A 26,070-nucleotide genomic window follows, 5' to 3' on the forward strand; every position below is an offset into this window, starting at 1 on the left:
GAGGCGCTCTTGAACTTGATCGTATGTTGCCATATATTCGACGCCTGAGGGTTAGAGGAACAGAAAGCACACGACGCGTAGCAAAATATAGTCACCGTAAAACTAATTATTCAGCTATTCTACAGACAGGGTGAGTGCACATGCTACCAGCAATAAATATGTTCATACAAAATAGAATTTATGGATTACCGTTCTTGAATAACATCTCAATGTTCGAGATTTTGGGGAAAGTGAATCTGTGATCGGTGAAAGTTAGTGGTTTTTATTCGTTTCGCTTTCCCGTTTCCGCGATGGTCACGTTTAAGCTGTGATTGTACAGCCGATACAGGGGTTGACAGACAGAATAATATTTGAAGCACCGCTATTAACCTTTCACGTAGTTTATGCAAATGGCAAAACGGGCTATCCAGTAGAGTGGTAGAGTTGAAAAGCGTACCTATTCTTGAATGCGGTACGCAACGGATTTTCCTCATGATTTAAAGTGGCATGATCAGTTACTTGTTCTATTACTTTTCGTGATTATCTACCTTAGTAGTCAGAAACACCACATTAAAACGTGCAAATAAAGATTACCGGAACAAGATTTAAGCAGCAGTTGCAGAAAGTTTTATTTAATAGCAGCATTCTATTTAATAACCACTGTTAGTTAATTTGATCAAAATCACTCAATCTTTTTTATTAAACTTCGTACCTACATGACGGAAATGCAATGTATGCTCTATAAAATGTATCTCGCAACTCAGAAAATTTACCCGATTGTATGGAAAATTATCACAGATCTTAACTTTTCGTGTCTGGGGTAGCTGAGCGCTAAAGTCAACGAACTACTGAGCTTCCCTTAGATTTTCTACAAAAAACGAATGCACCGACAGCAATATAAAAAAATTTATGCTTATTTGAAGAAGTAGGCATTTATTTTTTCACTGCCACCGCAATTAATATTATCCTACGGTGGCTTTTACATAGAGGTACTTGCTTTAGGTCTGTAAGAATCGGATATTTACATGCTGTTTTAGCGAGTTGAGTCACAATAAGTCATTCTGAATTAGATCATTAGAGATGATAATTATCTGTGTTCACCAGTTTTCACAGATTCACTGTTTTAATGGTTTCATTAAAGAAAATTACGTTTGCTCGTTAACGTATGCAGGGTGTCAGGTAGCTTAGTACACATAATTCAGGTGGCGATTGATCACATTTGACGAAAAAAAATCTTACGCACATGACCAAATCTCAATCGTTACAGAGTTATTAAACATTTTTAGTTTTCGGTTCTGTTTCCTTTAAATTAGCACTAGCACAAAACGTATGCTAGCTAGAACAATAATTCTGTTGCTTTTATTCGAAAGCTGAAAAATTTTTGCGCTGAAAATTGCCGCCAAATCTCCTACTTGATGAAATTTAGTAACACTGGAGATATTCCAAGTTATCCGGAGTTGTCCAAAACGGATACTTTTCATCGCTTGTGTCTTTTTCTGTCACGAAAATGTAATAATATTCATAATTTGTCCAAAAACTAGATTTCATTTCCAGATTGAGAAAAAGAGAACGAAGATCCGTCGAGAAACAACCCAGATAATGGTCATTTCAGTAAAATCATTTATAAAAATATTGCCAGTAACGTTCCTACCTTCATGATCATTTTAAAACATGACCGAAACCATATCAGTAAGGATGTCAAACTTCACGAATTTATGAGGATTGAAAGCCCTGAAGTTTGACACGCATATTGATAGGATTTCGGATAATCCCTAAAACGATCACTTCATGCCAAGCTATACGGACCTGAAAATGCTTCCAGTGTCAGTGGCCCACAAAACCTTTAAGTTTGATACTCATATTGATATGATTTGCGACATGTCCTTAAATGATCAAATCAATAAGTGTTACCTGAGAAAGCGGAGCCAGTAGGGGTTGTTATTGTGCACCGAACTGTCGGCGCAAACCGGGTTCGAACCGTTACTGTAAACCGGGCTAGCCTGTTTGAACGAAACAGAGGAAGGATTTATTTGCAATTAAATTTCAAACCCCTCCACAAACCCGAACATGCTGACTTGATTTAAATGTTACTACTTAAATATTCTGCATCAAAAATAAGAAGAAGAAGAAAACAAAAATTATCAATCAGTCACTGAGCTGGCTTCTCCCTCAGGGTGTTACTTGTGCTGGTTTCACGGAAATGGCCGTAACTTGAAGTGATCAGATTTCTTCTGGATGAATGCGGGACACTGGAGGCCACCCATATTGACTGAAAGCAGCATCTAGGAGGATTGGGCTAAACATAACTGTGTCGCAAACCAAATGGACGGCAACCGTTGATGTCGACGAATTAGGAGTGATAAATGAATTCGTGATTTAGGACAGCTGATGACCGCGCGACCGGTGACACTAGTAAGGGGGGATCTATAGGGGATTAATAAATTTGTACTGGGTTCCAGGACACTCCGGGGTAGAAGGAATCAAGAAAGCTGATACATTAGGCCGTATGAATAAAACAGTTTATTTTGCTTTTCCCGTTTAAATCGTATGGGAGCATTTGCTCCAACTCTTTTATTCAAACGGCCTATTAGCAAGAAAAGAATCATCCATTAACTTTATTGGTTTAGAACCATTTTGCGGGGTCCCTTGGTTCAAAACCATTTTGCGGTGATTTTCCGGGGTCAAGTGCCCTGAAAATGGATTTCAGAGTGGGAAATTAATACTATAAAGGAAAATTGGTTTGCCGCATTCGCCCGCATTTGGACTACGGCAATTAAAAAAGTTTATTATAACTACTGTGTTACCTGACTCACTGCGAATATGCGTTGTATTCGCGGGATCGTGTTGGTTCGAAAGTTTTCGAAAAATATTGCCCTTATATCGAAAATATCGTTAATTTTGATCACTAAAAATAACGTACTTAAACGTTATATTTCATGTGCCAGTAGTACGCAATAATTGTATTGTGAAACTGAATTGTTATTTATGCAACTTTTTACAAATTAAATGCAATAACAAAAGCACAACTTATAAAAAATCGTTTGTTATCGATATTAACTGTATATGCGTTATAAACGAATAAAACGTATGGTTACGTTTTATTTCAATAATACGCATATTCGCAGTGAGTTAGGTAAAACAGTAGAATAATGCTATCCCAAGTTTTGGCATGCACAAATGTCTGTCATCGCTTTTCATCGAAGTCACTATTTTTGTGTGCGTGCCGTCGTGAGTTTAGAAATTACTGACGTGTATGTAGAATTCAGGCATCGAACCGACAGAACCTACCATACCGCTGCCGAACACAAAACAGGTATCTTTTATCAGTCGCACACAGAGCACATCGTGAAAGCAGTATTTTTTTATTTTCATTAATTTAAAATTGAGTGATGAAAGAAGTGTAAAAGTAAAAATCTTATTATTTAAAGTAATAACAGTTTGGTGAACACAAAATGCGGTTAAAAGCAGTAATAATAGTAGTTGTAGCGGGATTATTTGCTGCTTCCGGAGGAAATGTAAAAAATAGCACTAATTTTGTGGCCACCAAGGAATGGCAAGAAATTGTAGAAGGTATGACGTAAAATTAATGGTGCCTTATGGTTCACTTTTATGAGTGTTTTCCGCAATACAGGTCAATCAATTCCGGAAGGTCTCCATGTGCGCATCAATCTATCGACTGGCAAAAAAGAAGCAAAACTTTTGGAAAAAGATTCAAACAATACACAGTCATCGCTTTCAACAGTAGCCGGAGCCAATTTGCAGGATCACGAAGCTCAACTTCCTATTTCAAACATAGACAAACTTAAGGAAGCATTGCAAAATATACCGGCAGATAAATTTGAACTGAATGAAAAGGAACAGAAGAAGGTCAAAGCAAAATACAAGAGTTATGACCAGATTAAACAGGATCTAAAAGAAGCTAATCTAGAGATTAAAAGTGACAGCGACATCATGAAGAACTTGATGAAACGGTTTGAACAATTGCGCAAATTTATTGATCTTTCTGAAACTAGTTTTAAAGAAGAACTGGATTCTCTTTTTGAAGACTTGCAATATTTGGTTCATCAGATAGATAATGCTATAGAGTTCATCGATCAAAAAGGAATAGAAAAAATTATATGGCCTTGCCTGAACCAAACGGAAACGTCACTACGAATTCATGGCTTCAAGTTATTTGGAACTATTGCTCAGAATAATCCCAAGGCAAAAGTTGCTTTATTTGAGCGAAACGGGGGAGGTATTTTGCTAAGCAAAATCTCGCAATCTACGAAATCGGATGAAATTTCTGTTGGATTGTATGCTTTTGGTAGCTTAGTTCGAAAATTTCCCCATGCTCTAAAAGAACTGCTTACTCCTCATGGTTACAGTCTCTTGTTCGACGTTCTTGGAAAGAACATCGAATTACGGGTGAAGGTAAAAATTATTCGCCTTATTTCGGATTTAGTACAGGATTACGAATATGCACTGTCAGACAAAGAAACAGATCCGATCACGAAGGAGCGTTACCAGTCCACGAAACTAACAGAAGGTCTACTTAAGGTCGACTATTGCAGACGAGCTGGAGAATTTTTCCACCAGAATAAGGCTGGCCTACTACAGGACGAATCTCTGGCCGAGGAAGTGGTAAGCGCTTTACGCAGCATTAGACCCACCCTCTGTCACGAAGTATGGTCTGAATGTGCCCTTTTCCGGCACACCTTGCTTGTTCTGAGAAACAATTTGGACACACGGCTGGACGAGTGGAACGGTGAAAAGGATGGCGCGGCCTACCTAAAGGAAATTCAGCATACTATCGATCAATTCGTAGAGGAGTTGTATGGGAGGGAAAAAAGAAAAGACGAACTGTGATGCGATGGAAAAATGTGAAGAATTGTTTTGGTCAGTTAAACTGATAAATACAGTTTATTTTTTTTCTGAGAAGCAGATCTATATTACTTGAGAAAATGTCCTGAACTAAGATCTTCGCTTGTTAAGAAGGTATGGTATTCCTGGATGGTTTTTTTTTTCAACCAACAGTATTAATAAGTAAACCCTGTATGAATGTATTAACATAAAAAAAATCATAAGAAACAATCAAATATTGATAGTATTTTCTCCACTTATTAGATGCTGTGTGGATTGCTAGTCGCGCTTTTGGTGCTGTACGTAATTTGGGATGTCAACTACTTTATCCGTTGTGTCGTTACCCTTGGATATGGGATGCTGTTTCAACGAAAACGCAAAGTAACCGATCAGACTACAATCTACGGGCTCTGTACTACACAAGACGTGGATATTTTCATACGGCACATGAACAATGCTCGTTACATTCGAGAGTTGGACTTCGCACGGTTTCATTTCTACGGACTAACCGGTATCTACGGTAAAATTAAGGCGAAAGGGGGTGGCGCCGTACAGGGTGCTTCCAGTGTACGCTACCGACGAACGATTCCGATTTTCAATGCATATAAGATCACAACCCGCCTCGTCTGGTGGGACGATAAGGCAATTTATCTGGAGCAACAGTTTGTTACACTAACCGACGGTTTCGTGCGTGCTGTTGCAATGTCCAAGCAATGCGTTACCAAAGTAAATGTGCAGGAACTGATGAAGGGATTTCCAGGAGTTGAAAAACCGCCGATGCCAACCGAACTGAAACAGTGGCTGGATTCGATTGAAACTTCCAGTCAGAAACTAAGGAAGGATTAGTTTTCGGACAAATAAGCTATTGTTTTACATCTTTATATTATTGTGTAATGATTGATCTATCTCTATTAATTCGAATTAATGTTTGTAGGTTACAAGAATAAAACTTTGTTCTAAAGGGGTATAATTGTAGAAGTGTTTGAATATATACTGCATGCCCGTAAAGCGGTATAAAAGATTTATTTACGCAAAAAATTTAAAAATTTAAATTGACTATAATTTTATAGTACACATTGGCAATAATAATTCATTTAATGGTAAAATTTATATTCTGTTCCGAAAACAATTTTGCGCAGTGATTATTCAAAGAATTTTTTTAAAAGTTTCAAACCCCTTTATGAACAAATCTAAAAAATTAATAACCAGCACCTTTGATTAATTGTTATTTCGATTTTTTCATTGAATTTTGGGTAAATGACTATATGATTGGAATGTTACTTACCAAATGGTACGAAAGCAACCGTATCGGCCGGCTGCAGACCTTTTTTGAGCAAATTGATATACTTTACTAGATAGCGGCCCAAGCTTTCGTCCACGTATAGCACCAGGCGGCGCTCGTTATCGTCCGGTCGATTATCGTCACCTTCGATGACGGGAACGTCGCCCTCGAGAAAGGTAAGATTCTCACAAACTACATCGTCTTCCTCATGCTGAGTTAAGGAGACATCAACAACCCCATTGTTGCTACCAATGATGCGCGTGGAATCCTCTTCTAAGACCACTACTGAGTCGGACTCAAGTCCTGCCGCAGCTGGCCTGAAGGGACGATTGTGGTTCGATTGGTGAACCCTGCCTTGTGATGATGTTGCCAGTGAAGGGAAATTGTAGGCAGACAAATTCGGGAGCTGCATTGTGGATTCCTGCACGAACTGGTAGGTGCGACTAGATATGGGATAAGACTAAAAATAAAGAAAAAAATGTAGAAAGTTTTTTAGTATGTCAGCTCTGTTACGGAAGCGTGTTATAATCTGAATTGTGTTTATATTGTTATTATTGAACACATAGCTGTTTCAATAGAATCATTCTCCCAGTTCCTGTTGCTAGCGTATTCACAAGTTAGTATCATCCTAATTCGATTGAAACACCGCTACATCGTGTTTAACAATAAAGCCGAATAACATAACATCAGAGAATATTGAAATCATCTCCACTTCGAAAATAGAAAGTGTACTCAAATTACTCAACATAAAATTCAACGACTTACCGTATAATCGGGTGGTGGTGGAGGAAGCTCTGGCTTTATTCGTAGTATCACTTGGGATGGATCAGTTGAGTCTACACTTGCGAAAACAGTTTTGAGATCTAGCACTTCCAGTAACTGGCCCTGGGCCACGCTGAGTAACATCAACGTTTTGAGGTAGACTCCGACGACTACTAAGGTACACTGATTTCGAGTGGTAAGAGTAGCATGAATAGTAAACAAAAGCGAGCCGTCGCAAAGTGCCTGTGGTTCCCAGAGAGCTTTGTAGGAAATAGGCTCGAGACGGTGCATAACTTGTTCGGAATATTTTGGCGTAGGCATCGTATTGTACCCAACGCTGTGCAACATTCCTTGACCGGTGAGAGCTACCAGTTCAGCAGCACCACTGATGGGTTTTGCGAGTGCACCGACAATACCTTTACCGACACCGGTTACCACATCGATCGGGCGCCTAGCTTGTAATGGATGATGTGCCAAACCTCCCACAGCGCCCAAAAGGCTTATACCTAAACCTGTTAAACCTTGAGTAAAACCCTCGGTCATTCCTTGAGGTCGGCGTCGTCGTAACGCATCTGTTCGCTGCACGTGTTCTGTGTCTAATGTCAATCTATCAAGATTACGAGCGACCGAAGTAGCCAATTTCGTAACGGAATTCACAGTTCCTGCGGTTATGTTACGAACCAATGAAGTAGAACCTTGCGTAAGGCCCACTAGGAATCCCCAGGGACCTCTGAATAGTCCCTGCATGGGCAAAGACACAAAGTCACGCAGACCGCTCGTAACGGATCTAGCTAAACCGCTTGGACTTCCAAGAATTTCCAGTGATCCAATGACCCAACCTCCACCGAAGATAGCACCGGAAAGATAATGCATGCCAAGGCAGTTTCCGAAGCGTATAGGAAGCGTACGAACATGATTACGCTCGAATGCAGAGAAATCCAACGGACTGTGATCTAATGCTATATAAAGTCGCATGCAGGTATGGACAGAGAGCAGAACGTGCAGGGGCTCAACACGAATGTATCGAAATTTGATTGGATCTGCTAAATAGCTAGACTGATGCATTACAAGCCTGGGTATCAACACTTGTCCGGGAGGACATTTAATACGCTCCACTGCTTGCTCCGGTTGAAATAGCAAATTCATCGGAAGGAATTCCATCAGGTAATCCAGCAGAATGTTTATGTATGTATCCTCAATGTATGCTCGGATTGGATTGATCTTTAGTCTCAAGCCTTCGACGCTAGTCCAGTTATCCACTTCCATTTCGACAAATATTGAACACAGCGCATGTTTGGCTAATTCTTCCAGATGGTCATCGAGAGTAAACTGACTGGGCATCACTGCCGCTTTGCTTTTTTTCGTTTCATGGTCTTCACTGCACAGAATCACCGGAAAATCGTATTCCCCTGTATTGTGCAATTCATTATCCACCTGAACGTTGGCGAATTGAACCATGGCTTTACCGCCATCAGCGCAACTGTTCATTTCTAAGCCAATGCGATCAAAGTTGAACGAAATCAATTCCACCTTTGAGCAGCATTTATCTTTTCGGTCATTAAAAAGACTTACGTTGAGAGACTCAAAATACCCTCGGAAAGACAGGCGCTTGGATGGAAGGTTGGCTGTGAGCCCTTTAACTGAAGGGCTCGGCAGTGTATTACATGGTGCAGATTTTCTCCTCAGCAAGGGATCATGATCTGCTGGCAGTGCCACTGGATTCGACAACCGTGTTCGGATGTCTTTTGCCGAAAACTCAAGTTCCTGTACAAATTAAAAGAAAACATACTTTAAACGTTTATATACTCAATGTGAGGTATAAATTACCTGGCTAATGTAATCTATTACTATCTCTGTGGTACGGTTTCTAATATTCACAGCCAATTTCAAATCGCCATAGAGCGGTATATTTAAGAAAATGTTTTTGTTTTCATTAATCTTAACAGGATAGGACCACCGGATTGCACTCCCTGAAAAATTAATAGTAAATATTTGATTGTGATTACATATACAGAGACCTTACCACTAACACAGGCAAATATCAGCGCAACCTCAGTTTCCTGTGCTTCGGGAAAGATCGAATCCACTGCTGGAGGTGTATAATATACGGTTTGCCGAGATCTTACTATCTGGTACCACACAAAATTGGTATCTACAGTGCATTCCGTAACCGCATTCGCCGCTTTATTGACGTTTATCGATTCTGACTGGGCAACGTAAATGTTGAAATCAGTTCGGTTCTCAACGGCAAACGAAGGACACGGGTCGTCATAGATGGAGATGTACTGCTGGCCCCGGTGCTCAACGATTGAAAGGGCCAGTGCCGTGTAGCGATCTTCATATTGCACACATATGCTTTTACGCGATACAGCGCGGTTGAGGTAAATCGGACTAGAGAATTCGTTCCTATCATGCTGATATACTGTCAAGTAGTAGTTGTAGGTACTGTTGAATTTAAGCTTGTTTTTGTGCTTGGATAGGTTACTGAAAACGGTGAGCGCGGTACCTTGGGGGCTAAAATCGAGTATAATATTATATGATAAGTGGAGTCTGATCACCGGAAACGGAACTTACTTCTCACACTTTCGATCATTACAGAGTAGTTTCAAGCTTGCCGAACAAGATCCACTTTCGCCTTGTCGTATCTGCTCCAGTCGTTCGTTGGTTAGTACGGCGAAACACCAGCATTGTAAATCGATGCTAGAATAATTAGTAACAACGAACTGTGAAGCCACGATGATCACTCGGATGTTATTTTCCATAGTTGATGTGAGAATCAGATGGGCCACCTGGGGATAAAAATATAATCAGGCAACGCTTGAAATTTGAGGCTTCATGAATCATCTATTTGTTTTATGGAAGGTTAATGTTCTTAGATACAAGATCATAGCATACACTTGAAGAGGTAGCTTGAAATTTGAAGCTTCATGAATCATCTATTTATTATATGAAAGGTCAATGTTCTTAGATACAAGATCATACCATACACTTGAAGAGGTAGAGAATAACAGGAAGAAAGTAAACCGCAGGAAAAGCATATAATTTTTCTCGTTGATAAGCTGTTTTGATAAATCCCTAATGCTAACTGACACTGGCAAAAATAAAGTACCATTCTGAGACCATGAATTCGTAAAGTATTAACATTCGACAATTCGACGATTTTTCAATAAATAGCTGATAGCCCTTAACACATCACCCTATTTAGCCATTGGTAAAAAGGTTTGTTATACGGAGAGATGCATGCGTATAATTGCTACAAAGACACTTGCCATAATCTATGTTTGCCACAGATCGCGACAGATACCTATCTATCGCGAATAAATATTCGCTTCTATTCTACATATCGATCAGTCCCGGATCTGATCAGAAATTTCGGTTCGATCAGAATACAACGTATGCTATAACACACGTCGATTCGGACGTTTCTGATCGAAACGGGCCCGATCGGAATGTAGAATCGAAGCGAATATGTAGTTAAGGAAAAAGTTTTTTCTTTTCTTTAATTTCAAAGATAAACAAAGAACTCCCATGAGAATAATTTTCAGCAAGGTAGATGAATTGTGAAACAGACAAAGGAAGACCCGAAAGTAAGTGCTCCAAAACTTTCTGTAGCCGCGGAGAAATATCTATCTGCAAAAAAGTCAAAACAAGAAACTGTAGTGCAAAGAAATTGGGAACAGAAAAAAGTTTCCATTTCTTTAGGAAACATTAGGAAGCACTCGATAACCAGCAAAGAGACGCTAAAAAATGCTTTAAAGTTGAAGCGGGAGCAAATGTCTAGTGCATCACGGGAAAACATATCCGATCTATGCGAAACCGTATTAAACAATTATTAATCACTAGTCAGGTGAAACGGTACTGAATCGCAACATGGCCGAATTGATGGTACCCAAATCCTCACATGGACGCCACGATTCAGTATCGTTTCACCGTAAAGGGCCTAGCAAATTTAAACTTGGGCAGGTTTTTGATATTTTGAACAAAAATTAGTGAGTGAACGACTTCCATTGTGAGGTTTTCCTTTTCTTCGTTATTTTATAGTTTGGTTTTAATGATGAAAGAATGACAAAATATAAGAATTATTTCTCAACAAATCCAACGTTATATGCAATATAATAAAGGTATAAATTAAAGTTATGTTTTGTTTTTGATACAGTTAGAACTAAACAAGGAACAACATAACGGTAGAAGGTTTTTAGTGTGCGTGCGAGTGTGAGTTCATTGACCAATATGCTAAAGATATTATAATGGTTAACGGGAAATTAGCAGTCATCAACTTTTCGTCGGATAACCCAGTTTCAGAAGCAGTTTTTGGGCCCAAAAGCGGGATTCTGTTTATAAAAATGTAAATACTGCATTCTGCTTTCCAATCTGAACACAGCGAATATATTTTCATGAACAAAAAACTGTTTTTGAAATTAGCAGAATCGATGACGACTAATTTCACCTTAAATAACGTTTGTTTTGAAATAAAGACCTATCAAAGAGGACGAATAAAATTACGTTTTTTTTGTTTGATCGGAATATAATTTGAAAGAATGATTTAATAGTGTACGATTGATTAAATACATTCAGAAATTAAATATCTGCCTAAATAGAATAATTTTTTCTCGGTGCAAACGTACATCTGTGCAAACAGAGAATACAGGTTGTTATCAACTAGTCGAGAAAAACCGCAACTCCTACAATGCCGCCGAACTCTTTGCCGAGAGAATGTCTTTAAGTAATGTGCGTTTTGAAAGCAAGTTATATTGATACCACGTAAACATGTGTCAGCACTTTCAAAAGTTTCCATACAAGAGAAGGTAGAGATTTAGTTTGATAGCATCCGCCACATAGATGCGTACAGTTATCACCGGAGAGAATAAATAAAATACATTCGTTGAATAACAACGTGCTGAATAATAGTATTTGTACTAAGCTTGTCAACCAATCATAAAAAAATGCCTTATCAACTTCAAACAACGGCAGCACTGCTAACCGCGCGCACAACAACATCGTACGCAAGCATAAAACCTGTTTGTTCCACGTTCGGTGCTTCATTCAATCGAAATCTGTTTTGTGTGGCACACAGTGCGTCAAACGGCAACGTGAAGTGAAAGTGAACGATCATTGGAAGTAAACATAAATTCAAGCTACCTAGTTGCAATATGGAATACAATGTAGCCGCACCGGCTGCTTTGCGACAACCGTTGGCTGTACCGGAAAAGCTGTTAATGGGTCCTGGTCCATCTAATGCACCACAGCGGGTGCTTGATGCTCTGTCACGCCCGATTCTGGGCCATTTGCATCCAGAAACACTGAAAATCATGGACGATATCAAAGAAGGCATTCGGTACCTTTTCCAGACAAACAATGCTGCTACGTTTTGTCTGAGTACGTCAGGTCATGGAGGAATGGAGGCCACATTGTGTAATCTTCTGGAGGATGGTGATATTCTATTGATCGGTCATACTGGCCACTGGGGAGACAGGGCTGCCGATATGGCCTCTCGTTACGGGGCTGATGTGAGAACCGTTAAGTCAAAACCAGGTCAATCACTCAGTTTAGAGGAAATCGGCAACGCATTGCTGATCCATAAGCCATCAGTGCTGTTTCTGACCCAGGGAGATTCATCAACGGGTGTTCTCCAGGGTCTAGAGGGCATAGGAGCATTGTGTCGCAAGCAGGATTGTTTACTGATTGTCGATACTGTCGCTTCATTGGGAGGAACACCCATGTTCATGGATCGCTGGGAGATCGATGCCGTGTATACTGGCTCACAGAAGGTCTTGGGAGCACCACCAGGAATAACACCGGTATCGTTTGGACACAGAGCAGTGTGAGTAGCAAATTGCCGTATGTTGATTGTTCGGAAGAAATTTTCATTATCTCGTCGTAGTCGTAAACTGAAAACGTAGATGCTCTTATCATTGTTCGGAGAGTTGTTCAATTACTATGAGATTGCTCGTACGGCTTGCGGTTAAGTAATAATGTTATTCGTGCAATATTTGATTTGCACCCAACGCGAATGATAACAGCAGACGTCCGAATACCAAAAAACTGCATGTCTATTTTGGTTGTCGAGATAATTGAGTGTGATGTGGTACTAATTAGATGTACTCGGCTTATTTATTTTGTATGGCTTGTGCTTGAGAATTCGGGTTTTTTTTTGCACTGGACGGATATACGAAGTACGTTCATAAAAATAATTTCATCGCATGCAAAATGCAAAGCGCAAGAAACAATAGGTATGGTGTCAAGTTTTCGGGAAAAAGGTGCATAAAGTACACCTATTCTTATTGTATACCACCGTGGTCGGTAGAATGTCCTCTATCCGGTGATAATAATAAGCATAATATTTTACCATATTATGGTACTAACAGGCATTTTATTCTGAAGTGTTCGAAGTTTGAAACTGTTCTAAGTTTGAATCAGAACGGTAATATTTTTCCAGATTGCAGAGAAAATTTGCTGACGTTTTCATTCAAAATTTTTGTTTTACGATTTAATACTTTGATTTTTTTAAAAAAGCGATCAACCCTCAGCGACTATGGCGCATCAAAACTTATCTAGTAGTTAAAGCCGTTTCACGCATATAGCGGATGTATTTTTCTGTTACTCGGCGCTCGACAGTGACCGAGACGATTCGAATTGCTCGACAAGACTCACATAATAGGACCCACACGACATTGTTCCGTTTCAGGAACCTGAAGAAGCGCAATAAATAGTACTAGTTTTTTTTTGTCCAGATCTAGAATATGGAGAATAGAGAGTAGGCCCAGAATAGCAGTAGTCCGATTATGCATATATGTATTATCCAAATTTTAGATTCCTGTGTAACTTAAACATTCTTCTTTCAGTGAACGTTACAAGCGCCGTAGCAGCAAAGTGAAGGTCTACTACTGGGATATGATGCTAGTGGGAGACTATTGGGGATGTTTCGGTAGACCGCGCATGTAAGTACAGTTCAACGAGTGCTTTGTTTCTTCAGTCCAATCAAGAGTTTTGTTGTAGCTACCACCACACGATTTCCTGTACCCTATTGTATGGCCTACGAGAAGCCATCGCCATGGCATGCGAGGAGGGTCTACCAGCGTTGATAGCACGCCACCAGGACTGTGCCAAACGGTTGTACCATGGCCTGGAATCTGCTGGCTTCGAGCTGTATGCCGTTTCCCAAGACCGATTGCCGACTGTTGTTACGATAAAGTTGCCACAGGGAATTGATTGGTTAAAGGTTTCCCAACATGCGATGAAAAGGTAAGTGATTTTAATAAATCTAGCTAACAATACGAGTAATAATAATTATTCACTTTTATTTTGACAGCTATTTGGTAGAGATTAGCGGAGGGCTTGGGCCTACTGCGGGACAGGTGTTTCGAATTGGATTGATGGGTCAGAATGCTACTGCAGAACGGGTGGATCGAGTGTTGCAAGTTTTTAAAGATTCGGTTCAAGCGGTTAAGCGCGATATTCAAGTAATGGGTAAAATGTAAGCATGTCCAATTGATATTACAGAACAAGCTTAGGTGTTTGAAAAATGTTATGGAATATAAATAAAGCAAAGCATACCTTATCATCCGATCGTAGTGTGACGTCAATTGATCCGTCTATAGGTAACACATAACTGTTAGCTGCTTGTTTTCTCGATTCTTCTGTCAAGTAAATTAGCGAAGATTGTAGTGTGATATCGATATCCAGTTCCAGCGTGAATCCAACTTCCATGTAATGGGGCATCACTATATTATTGGGTTCCACTATATCCATCTCGCCGGTCGAGCAATTCTTTAGGCGTATTGAACACCCAAGCTGGTTTATAAGCAGACACCAGGGAACGATACTTAGCATTAAACAACAGGACATCTCATGAGCAGCTGCACAATGGTACAGCGGAAGTGTAGCTTCCTGAATGGCATTTTCTCGTTTCCACCGAAGCTCATCCTCTCGCGAACAAGGCCAATGTAGTTTATGGCTCTTTTGTAGCATTTCTATTGCACTCTCTACTTTGCGGAAACGTTCCGGCACTTGAAAGAAAGATCGACCTTCGATCAGGCGATACGATAGCAGAGCTTTCCGTCTGTCTTCTCCATGTGGTGAATTGAAACTGTTGGTGGTAACAAAGAAATTTTATGAGTTACTTTTGTCATTTTAAAATATTTAATCGTCTACGGAGAACGATCAGTTTCGATACATACAAAGGACTGTAAGCAATCTATTACTAAATTAGATAATTTTTTCTAAAGTATCAATCAAATTACTTACTTCATTCGGAAAAGCAACTCGTGCTCGTCAGTGTTTGTACCAGACAAAACGAATTGACGTCGCTCGCCTTGACCATAAACCGAATGACTTTGATCAGTTTGTTCCTCGTAAGCCTGCGGAGGAGTAAAAGAAATTTACTAGTGAATTCAACAGTGCAATTTCTAAGCAGTCGTACATACCATCGTATTTACAGTCAGCATTGATTGGACCATAAAAAGTGGCCAAATTATAACCAGTACTCGTTCATTGAAAGTTTCTGTCGATTCATCACTAGCAGCACAGATTTTTTCCCGTATAATTCGCACCCAATAGCTGAGGTACCCTTCCTTAGTCATGCCAGTTGGAATCTTCACCAGATACGGTTTTAAACCATTCATTATCTCTCTCATTGGAATGTCACCGGACCAACCCTTTTTCTCGCCATCGATTGCGATTTTAATGCTTTGTTGGATTTTGCTGTTCGCCGCCTCGAACGTATTAACGTTTGAGTTCTGATCTACACAGAAGCTCGTAGTTACGTAGTGCTTATCGCTATTCGGTATGATTTTGTGCAGCCGATATTGGACTTTCAATCTCTGACTAGTCATATTGAAAAAATTGATTTGTCCCTCGATGGACACTCGTTTCTGTGCGTTGCTTAAATTTTCGATCCGAACCACGAACAGCTTATCATCATCGACATCTTCTTCGTGCGCTGGAAGAATTCTAACGTAAAACAGTCCTTCTTTAGCTACCGGGAAAGGCTCAGTGGCTATATCTTTTGTGTTTTCATTGAACACGATCTGCAGTAATTGTTTCCGGTGGTAGCTTCTGAACACATAAAGACATAGCTCTTCAACGCCAAGAAAAATATATTCTCCAGTTCCATGCTGACCAACTTTAATACCCACATGCGTATGATTACAAACAATGTATTTCCCGTATAGTAAAACTGAATCATGAGGAAAATTCCACAGCTTTTCTGCCACCAGCAGATTGTACAAAACAGAAGGTCCACAACGAATCGAAATATCATCGGATATTGTCTTGATATCAAATGCTTCCTCTTCAATCGTGGCTATAGTTTTTATATTTACCACATCTAACACGTTTTCGAACGTGTAATGACTATAATCCAGCAAATCGCAGAGAAGGTTTAGTTCTCCACTCAGCTGTACGTCAAAGTTATCATAGATGGCCGTATGTATCTTCAATGTATTGGCATTCAACATTAAAAATTTGTGACTTCTCGATTCGAGTGTTTCTTTGCAAAAGTGAAACCGTTCGAACGGTTTTGGAAGATTTGATTCGATATTGTAGTCTACAATATTGAAAAGATTGACTTGAACTGGATGTAATTCAACAGCTAGCTCAACATTTGGAACTAGGTTAGAATTGAACATCGAGTCCACACGCATGCAAGCAACAAAAATCTTCGGATGTAACCGGTAGGGAAGACTAACAACCCGACTTGTGGAAAGGTAAGTGTCCTTCAATGCATCGGTAATATTAGAAATCAGTGATTTGCCCGGCTCAGTTAGATTATCGCTATCATTCAGCTGATCTTCATCTTCATTCTCTGCAGTTTCATAGATCACATTCTGAGTCATTTCGATCCGCCAGATGGCGGAAGCAATTTTGCGCGACGGTAGCCGCAAGTCAGTCTTATCATTCTCGGACAACGTAAATTGGCACAGTTCGAAGAATTCGCCGAAAATTTCGGAATAGTACTCGAGCTTGCACCGGATGTTGACAGCTTTGGATGCCTGTGGAAAAACCGATTGTTTATTTGTTTATTTGTACATCAACAGGCCTTGTGGCAAAATGATAATTTAACCTAAAAACTACGCGCTATTGATAAAAAACGATTTTCCAGCATATTGTCATTGTAATAGTTGTACTACAAATTTAAAATACTCGTACTAAAACATGGTTGTTCTGCTCTTTGTGCGCTGATTTAACTTATATGGTCGCCTCAGCCAGGCTTAATTTAAAAATGTTATGTATAGGGCATTTATAGAGCTTATCATTATCTGCAAAAAAACTGAATTAAGTATTGGTCGTGTTGTAAATACATAAGATAAGCCAATACTTAGTTGGACAATTTTATAGATAATAATTAGCTCTATAAATGTCCCATGCATAACAGTTGAATAATTAAAATCGGTGTGCAACCGCCCAGATAACTTCGACGTACGATGCTTGTCTAACAAGCCAGTCATCGTATTTGTTCGAATCCGGGTTAGGTTGAACTGCAAGAGAGCCAGTAGGATCGTTGCACTACCCCCCGAATTGTCCTGTACGCCGCGAAGTCTGTCGATAAAAAAGCGTCAAGTCGAAAAGATGTTTATATCCAAAGCCTTGTTTTGCGGTGTACAAAGAGCAGGACTACCATGACTGTAAATGAAAGTCCCTATTGTTAGATACTATTTGACGTTTTCAAGTACTTACGTTCATTGGCACTGGATAAACTGTCACATTAGATAGCGCCCTAGGTTGTGGATATCGCCAACATATGATACCGGTTTCGCGATTGATGATCTTAATTTGATACGGTAGTGGCAGCTCGCTGGCTTTAGTGGACTCAACAAATTGAAAAGCTCCTGCACGAAGATCGTCCTGATAGTGCTCCTCCTGTGTACCTTTAAATTCTTTTTGTGAAAAACCAGGCGCAGCAATCTGAATAAGATTATCCCTACTGGGTGTCATGTTAGTACTACTGACTTCTGGTGCTTTTGCTGCAATATTGTCGCATTCCAGTACAGCCACCATATCTACAAACAATGCCACCATTTGCTGGATTTCATGAAGAGTTTTTGAACTGAAATCCAACTGAAGATAGTCCGATTTAACTTTGGCCTGAATTAGTGGATCTCGTTTCCAATATTCTTGCGTTAGGCAGGCTTGTAAGTTGAACGAAAAAGGATGCAATATTACGAAAGAGCTTTGGCAAACGATTAGCTCCTTAAGCTCTAGGTTGAAAGACATACGCTCCGGCCGATCTTGAACTCGAAGTGAGCATTGAATCGAAGAAAATGATAACTTGCAATCGTACCTATTCTGGTCTTCATCCTGGAGATGTATCATTGCTTGTGAAAGCCATACACTGACCTTCTCTACGTCGTACATATACGACTTGATCATTTTAAATTTGTTGCGGCTCAAGATAGGTCTGGGAAGCCTTCTGTGTCGGTTGGTAGAATGACCTTTTACTGTTGGATCACCGACAGTTCTTGTCAGTACTTCCAGTAAATCTCGAACCGCTTTCATCTTCTGGTGGGAGGTTGTTAGTTTCATAGGTCGCCGAAAATCAACACTCAGTTCATTGGTTTTCTTAGTAAAGCTAGTAACGAATCGAACTTTCACGATTGGCTGTGGTATTCCCAAACCATCAGGTTCTCCTGGAAGTGTCTTCAACAGGGATAAACCATCTAATTCAACGATCAAGTCAAAAAGTGAGATTTGAACAACTCGTTCCAGCAGGTTTAACGAGAGCAATCCATTGGGTTGAGCCAATACACATCGAAATAATGTCTTGGATTTATCTTCTTTGCTGGTTGTATTTTCGTAAAGATTGACTTTAAAGTAGCCGCCAAGGAAGCAAACCTCATACGGAATAACTTGCGGGCTTGGCACCGGAGCAGTTATACTTTTTAATTGCTCCGAACTCGATTTTGTCGAGAGTTTTCGTTGGCGTGAGCACCCACCGTTACGTCTACTGCTAGATGCTACAGTTTGTTTTACATCGGAAGTTCTAAAAGTTTCAACACCCGAATCTTCTTCGCATTTAGATAACTTTGAGTAGCTCCGGCGAACTCGTGGGGGGTCTGCCTCCCGCAAAGATTTCACGGAGTCGATGCTGATTGTATCCTGACTGGGAAGACTTGTGAATAGAGATGGATTGAAATCCACGACGCTGCTTTGTGGCGATGGTACAGATTGAGCTGGTGGCAGTATTATTTGAACAATGTTTATCATCTTCCGTGATACTTGACCAGCCAGCTGTAACTGATCGAGGTTTAAATCCATCAAAAGATCGGACATGCAGTTGAGCTCCATTGCTTGGCCACAGATGAGGACGTTTTTGTATATGATACATGGTGCGTAGATAACAGAGAAGTTGAATTCTTTGAAAATTGTATTGAGGTCAAAATCGGTTGATCGTTGAACGTCTTGCAAATTATTCCATTCAAATGCCGGATTATCGTGATGCGCGGATGTTGATGTCTGGCTTTCGATGTATGCTACGATATCTGACCAATTAGCTGTACTGAGAGAAATGTCTTTCATCACCAGTTCATACTGTCGGTCCTCGATCTTAGATCCGGGCACGTTAAGAATCCTCATTTGTGCTGCCTTCGTGTAAACGTCAGGACGGAGCGGCACCCGGCAAAGTGGATTTTCCACATTGTGGTGCATTGTGATCGAGCTGATAGTAAATATATATGCGTTGCTCGTTTTTGTGGATTCTCGTGCTGGAACAAATAACCGCAAGCCTTTACTAGTAAACAAAATTAGCGGAAGGTCTTTCACTCCAAATACAGTTTGTGGGGCTTCAACGTTATCTTTAGGACAGAATATAGTTAAAACTTCTGCACAAGTTTCAATCAGATCGAGGTCAAGTCTCAAGTCAATTTGTTCAATCTTTAAAATCACCTCGATTAAAGTATCATTCTGTTCTCGATTCTTTCTAATCGTGTCCCATTTCGTGTGAACGTTAGTCGTCTCTGCTTTGGTGATCGTTAGATTCAGAAATGCATCATTCCCGGATTTACTCGACCCGCTCAGTTCTGTTTGAACAGTTAGTGCTAGAGCTTCATTCTTTATCCAACTTGCTTTCTCAGTAAGGAACTCATAACACTGACCACTCATACCACCAATCTTCGCTTTGAGCTGCATGTATACGTCCTGCATATCCAAACTGTAAATGATGTCTTCAAGTTCGACTATAAGTTTCACTTTTGGTTGACCACTATCATCTTTTGCGATACAATTTACCGTAACTTTGGAAAATGTCCATTGTAACCAAACTGATATTGGTGTGGTACCTTTCTTGCATCCTTCTTTCAGTGTTTCATCTGAAGTTACACTCGAATTGTGTGTAATATCCATAAAATCCCTCAAATCGGTAGCAGTCGTCGTTCCGCCGGATTTCTGCGAAATTTCCAGCAACTGCGGTTCTTCTTTGCTACCACGTTCCTTAGCGCGCTCAAACATCGGGAGCGAAAGTATTCTACTCAGAGTAGAACTGAGCAGCCGCAGTTGATCCTTGCATAGATTCACCTTCAGTGGAGAAGTGTCCACGTGAAAACAGGTCGAAGAAGCGATGCCATCATCTTTAAAATTTAACACTAGCGAAATATTCGTGGTCGTTTCGTCGAGAAGTTTGTTCATCCGTCGGTCCTGGTAAGTCCAGCTAGATGTATCGGCCAGTGACACGGTCCACGGGAAACTTTCACGATCGTCCGGCCATACCGACTTAGCAAGACTGATTGGGAAGCGACACATACCGGCCGATAGGCTAGTCGATTTGAATGCTGAATTAACGGTGATCAGAGGGAGTCTAGAGGAAAGACGATAAATAGATGAGTATGAGAACAATGTTAGTGATCCATTTTTTAAAATAATGTAAACAACAAGAAAATGTTCCAAATTCTGCAAAATAATACAAATTCGTCAATTTACATTTTTGTATCGAGTTGAAATGATTTGCTTTAAAAAAACGACGACGAACCGCGACGTCCAGGCGAGCGGTACAGATTTGTTAAACCTGCGGTACGAAACCGTCAATTTCTGAAGCTGTAATAACCGTTTAACTATTAGTAGCTGTTCGCGACAGCGAAAAATACGCTAAAATCCGCCAACCGTATGAAACACGTGCTTTCGAAGATTCGAGAAGCATCCCCAAACTGCCTGCATCTGCTAGCAACGTACATCGAACATTCTAGGCACTTCTTTCCTATGTCAGCAATGTATTTCGTCGAACCTTCCCGAAGTTGCCCGAGATGACCAGAATGTCGCGCCGTATAGTATAAATACGGGCGTTTAACAGAATGCAGAATATAAGTATTTCAACCGTCTTAGAGACAACATCGATTTAACCACCGTGATAGTAACAACAAGTGATAAGAACTAAGTGAAAGTGCCACATTGTGCAAAAGTATAGTTTAATAAAAGTAGTGTTAAGTAAAAGTGATCTTTTCCCGACATCCGAAAGAATTCCAGTTTGGCGTCGTCCCTAGTCGGTAAACCGTTCCGGCTAGGATTCAGTGTTTTGCGTGACCCTTCCACCCTCTTCGGCGTCGCCTCTGGACTCTACCCTTCGCAGTGGTGTGGCACAAATCCATCCAGCTGTTGTTACCGTGACTATTGTTCCAACGGCGGTAAGAAGGCACCGCTCACCCATCCGCCTTCACATGTTGGCACTGGTGCCAACAGTAGCTATATATGCCTGTTTGACTCTCGACTGGGAGCACTAGCCTGACGATTGCTCTGTATTCTAACAGTAGATTGCGAAGTCTGTCGAATAGAAACAGAAAACCAGGTTCCGCAAACGGTGTAATAACTCCCAACTTTGCTAACTCTAGGAACGAAAGGAAACTTGCTCGGCAATGTGAAGCATTTCTGGCGATTTGTTAGTGCTACGAGAAAAGAAAAAGGTTTGCTGGTGGATTTGTTTCTAAGTGATCTTGAAACACGATAAATGTATGCTATTTACAGTACACTTCAAGCAGATCTTTAACCGTTTTTCTGCATATACGGAAGCTAAGGTGCTTTAGATGTTCCCGGTTCTAACAACGGTTAAGCTTCAACTTTTTTTTGTGATCTGATGAGCCTCTCGGAGCTGCTATCGAAAAACTAAAATATTCGTCAGCTCCTAGATGTGAGCTTTCAGATTCCGCGTCTTTATTTTGATTTTTCAATTGAAGACGTGTAGTTCTGGGTTGTCCCAAATCGGTTTTTTTTTTCAAAACAATAACAAAAGATTGTAGGATTTTAAACAGTTTAAAACCGCTTTCCAATAAATGAAAACAAAAAGAAAAATAAAAGCATAAAATTCAATAAAAAATAAAACAAGGAAACTTACTTTATCATCACGATCTCGTTGTCGCCAAATTCTTCGTTCGGTTTGTACTGTTGGTACCCCGATTCCTGTACGATACTTTTCTCCGGAAAATACACCGTACAGTGGCAAAACTCCAAGTGAAATATGATTCGGCGGGTTAGCTGTCGCCAAAACTCCAAATCAACACCAGGCTCGTTTTGAGTCGGGTTCCGCTCGGTATCGTCTTCTAGGACGGTAGAACTGGGTCGAACGGCCGGTAGTCCTGATGCTGCCGGCCCCACTGCTATGGCTGGCGTATCTACTTTATCCGAGCTTGAGTGTACCGACGTGATCGGCTGCGAATGACTCTTTTTCGGGGGCAGTAACCGTTCCGAGGATTTGCGTGGACTGAAGGAATGGCGAATATGGCCGCGCGTTAAATGGTCATCGCTTTCTAATACAGCAAGTTGCTGCGATAGTATGCGTAGATAGTCATACAAAATAGGGTCCATGTTGAGACTTAAATCCAGGAACCGACCATAGAACAGTGGAGGATGTTCGAGGTTTTGCAGAATCCGATTAACGGGCAGCTGAACGATTACGGTGAGGAAGTCTTCTTCTGTGGGATGATCTGGCCAAAGAGCCGTTAGAGAACGTTGGGTGTCTGCAGTTGCCGGAGTGTAGGATAAACAGCGTAGACTTCGGGCTGTTAACTTGTAGCAAACAGTTCTCTCGCAAAAAATTTGACGAAGATGGGCCCTTGATATAGAGAGGTCCAACGTAGGAGCAGTAGGCGAACGTATGGCTGACAGGAAATCCAGAGATAGATAAAAGCTAGGGGATTGATTCAATAACGATAGCCCGATAGAATAAACTGCCAGAAGTTGATGTGGATTAAGAATCAGTTTCACATCTGAGATGCCGAGGTTGTGTTCGGTTTTGTTCAACTCAATGTTTGGCCATAATTCTGGGTAAATTAGATTCCGATGCTGTTGGTTCAAGTTGATGGCTGTAGCAAAGATGATTTCCGAATCGTTGTATAGAAGCTTTGCTTGCATTCTTTCTAAATTACCAGATACGGCTCGGAAACAACTATCGAATAGCTTAGATGGCGGTTCTGGAAGCTGGCAGGTGGTAAAAATGAGTCGGTTAGGGTAGAGTGGAGTCAGAATGTTGTACTCTATGCGGTTGAACTCAATAGAAGCTATTGCGCTGGAAGGATTGTGCGTACCTTTACTCGAACTACGTTTTCTACCTGGCTGAAGCTTGCTATGATCAAGCGGGTGTAGATCTACACGTGGTGTTATAATCGTAATATGCATTTGTTTCAACGGGATTTCACTCATCAGTGCATCATAATCTTCAGCCGAAGGTGGGGGAAGTTGCTGTATACTCGGAATAGGTTTATCCTCGTAATATGGAGAATACTCATAAGCATTCCTGTAGGATATCAAGGTTGTCATTCGATGTAGAGTGTCTGCACTTATTTTAATGCAAAACTTTCCTAGGAAAGCCCGAATCATATACTTCTCTGATAAATTGCTGAATTCCAAATCACTTCCGAATTCAGAAGTCCTACGGTCATCGGGTACTTGCACCTCATGCACGACGTCTAACGAAATGGCTGGAGATCTGGCTAACAAAACATCTTGACTGTACGTGCCTAGGTGGTAGCTCCAATTGACATTGTACTTTTTGCATTCACTCGAACCACCATCGAAGAAGGAACCTTTGATGTGTTGGTTATCCTGCACATCACCTGACTCACTTAAAAAAATATTTTCAACCGTTAATGGGTGTCCACAGGGACAGTCTTCAAGCGAGCGAAGTCCTGTTTTGGCTATTCCTCCTCTGAAGTTAAACCATTTCAAACCACACATTACGACCTCTCCATATACATCATGTAAGTCTAATTGAAGAAATGGATTATATTTGATCTTTCGAGCGGTTCCAACCATGCTATCACCAATCAGCTCTTGTGTCTTGAAGATCATTCTCAATCTATCCACGTAACAACCAGAATGAAAAACATGAAATTCATGATCGTCGGTGTGATCAGATTCATTTTCCTCCGGAAAAAACGAAGGTAGTAAATTCCAGGCCCATGAAAGCAACGATTCTTGTCCCGTGTCGTTCTCGCCTTCCGTGCTGGATTCTTGGCCAAGAGAAATTTCACTTTTAATTTTACCCTGCTTTAGCGCCATTCCTAGTTCGAATAATCGCATCAGCATAGGAAATTGTTGCGATGAAACGTTAAAATCCAGAAACTTGCTGTGTACGTCAATTCTTGTGATAGATGATTTGTCTTGTGTCGAGGCGTTGTTGTACTTCATCAGTACACGCGCTTGCAGCGTACTTCTATACAGTACAGGTTCTTGACACATTTCAATTTTACCGGCCGAGTTTCGCTTATCCAAGCAAATTGTTAAATCGACAATGTTTATCAATTTTCGTAGAGAAATCCTGGTAGGAGAAATGTCAATAAAAGCCGGAAGCCAATTACTGTTGGCTGATTCCATCGACAATTGCTGGATATTCATTGAAACAACAATGTCTTCTTCCACGTACTTCAGGATTACATTGTGACATCTAATCGACACATTGTTGGCTATTTTATTAATCAGAGAAGCCATATAACCTGGCGGAGGTGTTTCGTCAGTGTGCTGTTTTCTTCTGGTAGAATCCTTCCGGGGAACACTACGGTTTCCTGGTTCTTGCAGTTTAAGAACGAATTCTAAAACAAGCAGATATAAGAACTAAATTTGCAGCTTTCGTTAAGTGTGTAACTTACCAATTGTGTTGATTGTGATTGCTATTGGCTCCGATGCTATCTTCGTCCATGGAACTCGAATAGCTAGTTCATGAATATGTCCGGACAGAAACTGGAACGGCAGTGAAAGTTCCTCCTCCAGAACGTCTAATTTTAGATCCAAATTCTGGAACACCACTTCCCCGCCCCACAGGGAAACCTGTGAGTCCTCCGGACGGATGTTTTTAACGTACTTTTCGACATAGCTCAAAATAATTGGGGTAATGTACGATTCAATTTTAAACATTTTTAACAAGGTTTTATATTAACTCCTTTTGCAACATAACGGGATCGGTTGGTCGCAATGTTATTCTGTATTTTAATCACCATTAAAAGCCACTTTACTAATTTTGAGCATTACCTTTTGCTGGTGGTTGATCTAGTTGACATGGTCTAATAGCAATTTTGTCAGATTAAGCCCAGCTTAGTGATAAAAAATATCCGATAACATTAAAAAACAACTAGGTACTGCAAAATTCCACGGAGACTGTTTTTTCTTCGGTTTTTTTTTTCCTTTTCTCGGGTTTCTCGCTGATTAGCGATAATTTCTACAATGAAGAAAGGACAAACGTCAAGAATACGTATAAAAACAATAACTGGGTTTGGGTTGCCGGTAGTCGAAAATATTTGGCCGAAATTTCATCTACCTAAGCGGGCTGCGTCAGTTGAATGCGTACGTAAAATTTTATAGGGTATGAAGGAAAATGTTTTGGACACGTATCCAGCCTTTTATGCGCTATAATGATGGCCGCTATAAATTGTGTTCGTAATATGCGAACAATCTTTTTGACAACTCTGCATACATCAAATCTGACACTCTTCTCTTGCAACACTACCGTGCTCTTTCTTTCGTTTACGTCAAAGAAGGAAAGCAAAACTGTGCGAAATGTAAACAAAACTATTGCCTTCCTTCTTTTGCGTAAACGAAAGAAAGAGCAACACTGCCGAACAGGAGAAGAGTGCCCAGTTTTGATGTATGCAGAGTCGTCAAAAAGATTGTTCACATATTACGAACACAATTTATAGCTTCCGCCATTATAGCGCGTAAAAAGCTGGATATGTATTTTTGCCATATAGCTAAAAAACGTTCTGTTTAAAACTTCCCGAAGAACATTTTTGCTTTATAAT

General features: G+C 40.4%; 4 protein-coding genes across 5 annotated transcripts; 3 read left to right on the plus strand and 1 right to left on the minus strand.

The window, feature by feature from the left end:
- Window positions 1–23: 23 nt before the first annotated feature.
- On the plus strand, window positions 24–5,967 carry LOC128732715 (protein THEM6). 2 transcript variants are annotated; one of them, XM_053826034.1, is made up of 2 exons: window positions 24–130; window positions 5,086–5,967. In XM_053826034.1, exon 2 carries the CDS (start codon window positions 5,086–5,088, stop codon window positions 5,665–5,667), a length of 582 nt encoding a protein of 193 aa, XP_053682009.1. In that variant the 5' UTR covers window positions 24–130; the 3' UTR covers window positions 5,668–5,967. The 2 variants fall into 2 exon arrangements, with proteins under 2 accessions (XP_053682009.1, XP_053682011.1); XM_053826036.1 differs by lacking the exon at window positions 24–130 and adding an exon at window positions 4,850–4,956.
- LOC128732711 (nucleotide exchange factor Sil1) lies at window positions 3,305–4,909 on the plus strand. The gene is made up of 2 exons (XM_053826031.1): window positions 3,305–3,549; window positions 3,611–4,909. The coding sequence occupies exons 1-2, from the start codon at window positions 3,432–3,434 to the stop codon at window positions 4,825–4,827; spliced, it is 1,335 nt and encodes a 444-aa protein (XP_053682006.1). The 5' UTR covers window positions 3,305–3,431; the 3' UTR covers window positions 4,828–4,909.
- On the minus strand, window positions 5,715–25,375 carry LOC128732710 (intermembrane lipid transfer protein VPS13B). Its single transcript, XM_053826030.1, has 12 exons — window positions 25,304–25,375; window positions 24,925–25,214; window positions 22,176–24,867; window positions 17,540–20,651; window positions 15,289–16,854; window positions 15,110–15,222; window positions 14,420–14,951; window positions 9,440–9,654; window positions 8,889–9,379; window positions 8,693–8,835; window positions 6,869–8,629; window positions 5,715–6,563 (listed from the first exon to the last, which is right to left on the minus strand). Exons 2-12 carry the CDS (start codon window positions 25,187–25,189, stop codon window positions 6,099–6,101), a joined length of 11,355 nt encoding a protein of 3,784 aa, XP_053682005.1. The 5' UTR covers window positions 25,190–25,214; window positions 25,304–25,375; the 3' UTR covers window positions 5,715–6,098.
- On the plus strand, window positions 11,894–14,447 carry LOC128732713 (alanine--glyoxylate aminotransferase). Its single transcript, XM_053826032.1, has 4 exons — window positions 11,894–12,686; window positions 13,708–13,803; window positions 13,862–14,107; window positions 14,175–14,447. The coding sequence occupies exons 1-4, from the start codon at window positions 12,016–12,018 to the stop codon at window positions 14,341–14,343; spliced, it is 1,182 nt and encodes a 393-aa protein (XP_053682007.1). The 5' UTR covers window positions 11,894–12,015; the 3' UTR covers window positions 14,344–14,447.
- Window positions 25,376–26,070: the final 695 nt, after the last annotated feature.

Source organism: Sabethes cyaneus, chromosome 1 (genome assembly GCF_943734655.1).
Source record: "Sabethes cyaneus chromosome 1, idSabCyanKW18_F2, whole genome shotgun sequence".
Taxonomy (NCBI): Eukaryota; Metazoa; Arthropoda; class Insecta; order Diptera; family Culicidae; genus Sabethes; species Sabethes cyaneus.